Source organism: Orycteropus afer, unplaced genomic scaffold, assembly GCF_000298275.1.
Source record: "Orycteropus afer afer isolate SDZICR_OR568_19922 unplaced genomic scaffold, OryAfe1.0 scaffold00084, whole genome shotgun sequence".
Taxonomy (NCBI): Eukaryota; Metazoa; Chordata; class Mammalia; order Tubulidentata; family Orycteropodidae; genus Orycteropus; species Orycteropus afer.
This window is the reverse complement of record NW_006921671.1, coordinates 7,018,695-7,025,612: the sequence shown is the minus strand read 5'-3', so window position 1 is coordinate 7,025,612 and position 6,918 is coordinate 7,018,695. Positions and strand designations below refer to the sequence as shown.

Genomic DNA, 6,918 nt, shown 5'->3' with positions numbered 1-6,918 from the left:
CAGTAATCCCTGAAAAGTCTGATTATTTCCTTTTCCCCAATGAACAGTCACTCTCCTAAAAGGCCTCAGATCCCTTTGGGGAAGGCTAGGGGAAAGACTGACATTATAGATTTTTGGCAATATAGTGGGGTCCTTCCCCAAAGGGACCTGGCCTCCCCTTCATTCAAGGGGTTATGGGTCTGTACACTGACTCAAGTCTGGGAATTGATTGAGAGGTTGGGACTCTGTATTCTGGAGATTCCATCTAGGTTGCTGTTCACGTGAACTAGAATTCTTCTGTCTATACAGATCAAGTAAATATTTAGTAGGCTTGCCATATATTTCACTACTAGGAACACCATGAGCAGGTAGCCAATGCCATAATTCCACACGAGTCAGACTATTCTGATTAGTGTTCCGACTCTGCTGTCTATTATGGTAACCATGCCCACCTTGCCTTTGTCGATTAATTGCTGCCACTTGGCCCAATCACGGGGTCCAGTCAGCCCCATTGTAGTTAAGTGTCTTAGTTCAATTAGGGCAGTTCCCACTGTCAAATCAGGTTTACATAAAATATCAATCACAGCAGTCTTCAAGGATGCTGGAGCTCCCTTCACAAATTTATTCCTCACAGTACTGGTGAAAGGCATGTCTTCTGGACTCTCCATTTCTGGCTCTAGGGGTCTAATCTGATAAATCCATCCTAACAGGCCAATTTCCCTAAGCCTCTGGATACCTTCTTCTACATCAAACCAAGGCAGGTCTGGTACTTCAACTTGACTTAAGGTAGGCCACCGCATAATCCATGCCTCAGTCAGCCAAACAAATAAACTATTAGATCCTTTCCTAACCTCTCAAGCTGAGACATTGAATGAAGAATCCATACTTAGTGGGCCTAAATCAATAAACTCAAACTGATCCAATCTTACATTCCTTACACCATTATCCCACACCCTCAGTAGCCATTCCCATACATATTCTCCAGGTTTCTGTCTGTACATGTTAACAAAATCAAGTAGGTCTTTTCGGGTATAGTGTATCACCTCCTCAGTCACACTTTCTATTTCACCTTTTGGGGCTCGCTTGGACTTGACTTTAGTTATGGGTCTCATAGCAACAATGGGTGCTTGAAGCAGTTCCTGGGAGCATTCAGGAATGTCTTCCATGGCCTCTGCCTCAAACAATGACCCAGCAGGACCAGTTTGGCTAGTCCCATCAAACTGAGGGGGAGGGGATAATGGTTTTACAGTGATCTGTTCAGATGGAAGGAATTCAACAGAATTTACAGGCTCCATATCCCTGGTCTTCCTGATTATCTGTCCATATGTCCCCATTCCAGGTTTCAGGATCCCATTTTTTTCCAATCAGTGCCCTGACTTTAACGTCAGACACCGTTCTGGATTGGCAATTTAGTTGGCGTTGTAATTCAGCCACCCTTACAATAAAACTCTGGGTTTGCTTTTCAGCAATATCAGCTCTGTTACTAGAAGATATAAGGCTTTCTTTCAGAGCACAGCTGGAAGCACTGAGGTCTTTTATGCGGCGCTTAAGCTGAGACTCAGCAGCTTTGAGCTCATCTCGCTCTTTCACCACTTTATCCAGTGTAAGTAGGACCAACCAACCAGCTTCCTTATACTCCTCATTCTGACAAAATTGCAGAAAAGTATCAAATATCCAATCACTTCTCACAAGTACTTGATCTCTTGGTGGTGCTATTTTGCATATTAATTTTGCCACCTCATGCCACAGATTAGTAGGGCCCTCTTTACTAGCAGACACAGAGTCACTAGTCTCATTAAAATTAATCAAACTGGAGAACTGATCTAGGAAGCCCATCCTTATGATTTTGTCTGTCTAGAACCACTTTCAGTACCAAATGTGTTAGATTGGGTTCTCTAGAGAAACAAAACCCAGCAAGGCTTAAATATATATAAAGAGAGAGAGAAATTTATCTTAGGAAAATGGCTCACAAACATATAGAAGCCGGCAAGTCCAAAGTCCCTGCATCAAATGTCAAGCTGGAGGATTTCCCTGGCTTCTACAACTGCAGGGACCGAGAATCTCAAGGCTGGCAGGCAGTACACCAGCTGTTGACTCCAATGAATGACAAATCCATGATCTCCAGGCCGAATGGTAGACTGCTCACTCATGGACAGTTGTAGGCAGCACAACAGAATCCCAAACCGCAGAAGAATGTCCCTCTTCCCAGGATGTCCCTGGATATCCTGGAAGCAGGCCACACCCCTAGGGAAACTTCCCTTGAACAGTTTGGCCACTCAGAACACAGTCATCTGATCCCATCATGGGAACAACCACACAGAACTGGGGTCCAGCCAAGTTGACACACAGCTCCAACTATCACACCTCATATGCATGTGAAAGCTGGACAAGAATAAGAGAGACTGAAGAAAAATTAATGCATTTGAATTTTGTTGTTCGTGAAGAATATTGAATATACTGTGGACTGCAGAAGAACAAACAAATCTGTCTTGAAAGAACTGCAGCCAGAATGCTTCGTAGATGAGAGGATGGCGATACTTCATGTCATGTACTCTAGACATGTTATCAGGAGGGACAAATCCCTGGAGAAGGACATCATGCTTATATAGTAGAGGGTCAGTGAAAAAAAGGAAGACCCTCAACAAGATAGATTGACAGTGGCTGTAACAATTGTGAGGATGGTGCAGGACAGGGCAGTGTTTTGTCCTGTTATACTTAGGGTTGCTATGAGTAGGAACTGGCTGGACAGCACCTAACAATAACAATTCATATACAAAAGTCCTAGTAGTTGTGAAGTTCCAAGATAAAAAAAAAATTGTCAAATAAATATTTTGAAGAAACAAATATTTTATACAAAATTTCAAACTAGAAATATTTCTAACATTTTTGGACATTATTGATGCTGTTGCTGTTGTTGTTATGTGCCATTGAGTTGACTCCGACTTATAGTGACCCCTCCTTGGGTTTCCGAGGCAGCATCACTACAGAAGTAGATTGCCCAACCCTCCTTCTGAGGAGTTGCTGGTGGGTTTGAACCGCCAACCTTCTGGTTAGCAGTCAAGTGCCTTAGGCACTTCTAGCATAGGTATCCATTATTTAAAATGTTTTATTCTGTGTAAAGCTTGAATTTCTCAAGGATTTTGTTCACGATAGCTTTTTCTTTTACCCCAAATGGCTGGTTCAGAATAAAACATTTCCCTGGTTTTCATAAAGCTAATTCATTTGGGGTTTATTCTCTTTCAACAGATCCTTCTGCCACTATTGTTACTATAGAGAATGAAGATGAGAATAAATTCGTGAGTAGACTGATGAGAGAAAACAATAACATTACCATGAGGGTGTGGCTTGGATTATCTCAACTTTCTGCCAGTAAGTAACATGACATATTTCTGCACACATAGTGCAAGGAGAGATCTAACTTGTTCTAAATACCAAGTCAGCCTTGATAGAGAATGTCAGGTGGTGGCTAATTCAAATGCTTGTCACTGATAATGAACTAAGTCTGCTGACTCTTCTGGAGGCTTATAAATTCTGAATGAGTAAGTCAGTAACTTAGTAGTAATAGTAGTGAAAACCACTAATGAAACAGAAAATCAGATTAAATCAACTGGAATTATATTGGAAGTTTATTACTAAAGCACTTGCATTAGCATCAAAGCATCGTTTTATCTTACAGCACTATGTCTACTATGTCCCCACAAAGAACCCATGACTTACTTCCCTAGAATTCTAGTGTCTGTCACCCAATGGTTTTTACAGCTTGTAACTCTGTGTTCAGAAACTTAGCTTGTTGTTCCATTCTCTCTTTGAACATTTTTACCATAAATAAAAATTAATTGCTAATAGATTTTTATTTTTTTTCAAAAAAACCAAACTCACTGCCATCAAGTCGATTCTGACTTATAGTAACCCCTCCTTGGGTTTCTGAGGCAGTATCTCTATGGAAGTAGAGTGCCCAATCGTCCTTCTGAAGAGTAGCTGGTGGGTTTGAACCGCCAGCCTTCTGGTTAGCAGTCAGATGCCTTAGGCACTATGCCACCAGAGCTCCTAGCTTAGTAAAATCCCACAAAATTGATTCAAAAACAATTTATGGAAGAATTCCAAAAATCTAAACTCACTGCCATTGAGTCGATCCTGACTCATGGCGACCCTTCCTTGGGTTTCCGAGACGGTATCACTACAGAAGTAGATTGTCCATCCTTCCTTCCAAGGAGTAGCCGGTGGGTTTGAATCACCAGCCTTCTAGTTAGCAGTCAAATGCCTTAGGCACTATACCACCAGAGCTCCCATGGAAGAGTTAGTCAATAAGAAATAATAGATACAGGGTTTTAGTGATCTTGGAATTGATAAAGAATGAATTAAGAGCAAAGATTTGATAGAAGCATAGGAAGTCTATTTCACAGTTGAATTTTACATAATTGAAATAAATATGAATTCCATAATATTAAATACTTGTCAAAAAGTGGATTGAAAGTTGGCTCTCATTCAATGAGTTGTAAATTGTTTTTATACTATTACCACAAGGTGGTGCAATGTCAGCTGGAAAACAGAAATGGAGTCCTAGAGAGGCCTTTCCAAGTCTACCATTCCAGACTCTCATATCAACCCCTCCTTGGACTTTTTTTAATTGGAGCAGATCTTTAGAAATCTATCCCTTATACAGTGAATATGCAAGCCTTCTGTACTTTATTTGAAATGCCTCATTCTGTATTGGTTCTGCCCCATAAAACTTTTCTGCAATTATGGATAAGTTCTGTATCTGTGCAGTCCAATATAAATCAAATGAAAATGAAACTCACTGCCGTGGGGTCAGACCTGACTCATAGCAACCCCTCGTTGGGTTTCTGAGGCGGTATCACTACAGAAGTAGATTGCCCAACCTTCCTTCTGAGGAGTAGCCGGTGGGTTTGAACCTCTAGCCCTCTGGTTATCAGTCAAATGCCTTAGGCACTACACCACCAGAGCTCCTGGAGTCCAATATAGGAGTTCCTAACTGCATGTGGTTTGTAATGTGACTTGAAATGTAACAACTGCAACAGAATGGCTGATTTTTAATTTTCTCAATCTTAAGCACTTTCATCTTAAGTAGCCACATGTGGCTAGTGGCTATCATATTGGACAGCGTAATTCATGTAAATGACTTTTATGAGCCTTATGGCTTTTTAACTTAGTAATTTAGTGTATAAACATAGTTGTATTTAATTTCTTTCTTTAGGTCAGTCTTGGAGTTGGTTAGATGGATCAGTAGTGTCATTTGTCAAATGGGAAAATAAAAATAAGAGTGGTGGTAGAAAATGCAGCATTTTGTTAGCTTCAAATGAAACTTGGAAAGCAGTTGAATGTTCACATGGCTATGGAAGAGTTGTTTGCAGAACTTCTCTAGGTAAGTATGTAGCCTATCCTAAAGGAATATTTTTGCAGAACAGGTCAGTAAATAAATGTACAGTTCAATAACATGCATAGTGTTATGCTTTGTCCTTAAATATTTAGTGCTTAAAGTATATACAAAAATCTTAACAAAGAACTCTTAGCCGAAAAGTAGACAGGACTGTGAGCTGAATTACTTCACCAGGGAGATGCACACCTTAGAACAATCAACCATGAGAGATCAGAAGGGCAGCATTAGCACAGGGAGAAAGGTAGGGAGGCAGGAATGCATAGGAGAGGACACAGGGACAGGGTAACCACAGGGAGGAAGTGGGAGGAGAGCTGTTACACTGGTGGGAATGTAATCAGTGTCACAAAACACATTATGTATGAGCTGTTGAATGTAAAACAAATCTGCTTTGTAAAATTTTACCCAAATCATAATGAAAAGATAAAAATAAACAAAAAATCTTTTTTTAAATTGTGATTTGAGTGAAAGTTTACAGAGCAAACTCACTTTCCATACAGCAGCTCACATACATTTTGTCTCATGACATTGACTACAATTTACCACAGTGCAACACCTCTCCTTCCACTTCCTCCCCATACTTACCTCTTCCCTGTGTCCTTCACTCCACACACTCCTGCCCCTGGAGGTGTCTCCCTGTGTATACACTACCCATCTATTCTTCCATGATTGTTCTCTCCAAGGAGTGTATCTACCTAATGTAAATGTTCACCTCATATGCCTGTCTTTTGTTTGGCTGGAAGCTACAGGAGTGGGTTCAATTCCAGATCTGAAGGGGCCATAGTCTCAGTGGTTCCACCAGGTTCTATCAGACCAGCAAACTTGGTCCCCCCCCTTTTTTTTAATTAATGATTTTGAGTTTTGTTCCACATTGTTCTCCCACTCTATCCCGGATCTCCTAAATAGATCCCCCTCTGAGTGGTTGACAGTAGTAGCCAGGCACCATCTAGTTCTTGACAGTAGTAGCCAGGCACCATCTGGTCTCACAGTCGAATAGGCTGAGGATCGCAAAGTGTACCAGTTACTTGGACTGACTTTTCATATGAATCTTTGGTTTTCTTCACTCTTCTTTGCTCTGGACGAGAAGAGAGGCATCGCTGCATCTAGATGGCTGCTTGCAAGCTTTTAAGATCCCAGTCGCTGCTCGCCAAAGTAGGATGTGGAACAATGTTTTGTGTAGTATGTTATGCCAATTTAGTGTGATGTCCCCTGTGACTATGGTCCTGAGCCCACAGATCCAACGACTTGCTCCCTTGGGTAGTTGACTGTGGCCAAGAAGTGACTATGAACTTGTCCTTTGTCAGCTGTACTATACACCTGGGAATTGTTACAGAGCATACCAGTACACTTGTAGAAACAGTGTCTGCCAACCCTATATACATGGTCTTGGGCATACTCCCCCCTGCATGTTGTTGTTGTTGTTGTTGTTATGTGCCGTCGAGTCAAACCTGACTCATAGCAACCCCTCCTTGGGTTTCCAAGGCAGTATCACTACGGAAGTAGGATTGCCCAACCTTCCTTCCTAGGAGTGGCTGGTGGGTTTG

General features: G+C 41.4%; 1 protein-coding gene across 1 annotated transcript in view; it reads left to right on the top strand.

Moving 5' to 3' along the window:
• Positions 1–6,918, top strand: part of LY75 (lymphocyte antigen 75) — a 166,984-nt gene that overhangs the window by 155,555 nt on the left and 4,511 nt on the right. Inside the window, exons 33-34 of the mRNA XM_007941830.1 lie at positions 3,226–3,348; positions 5,195–5,362. Of these exons, the coding sequence (XP_007940021.1) occupies positions 3,226–3,348; positions 5,195–5,362 (291 nt within the window). The remainder of the gene's footprint in view (positions 1–3,225; positions 3,349–5,194; positions 5,363–6,918) is intronic.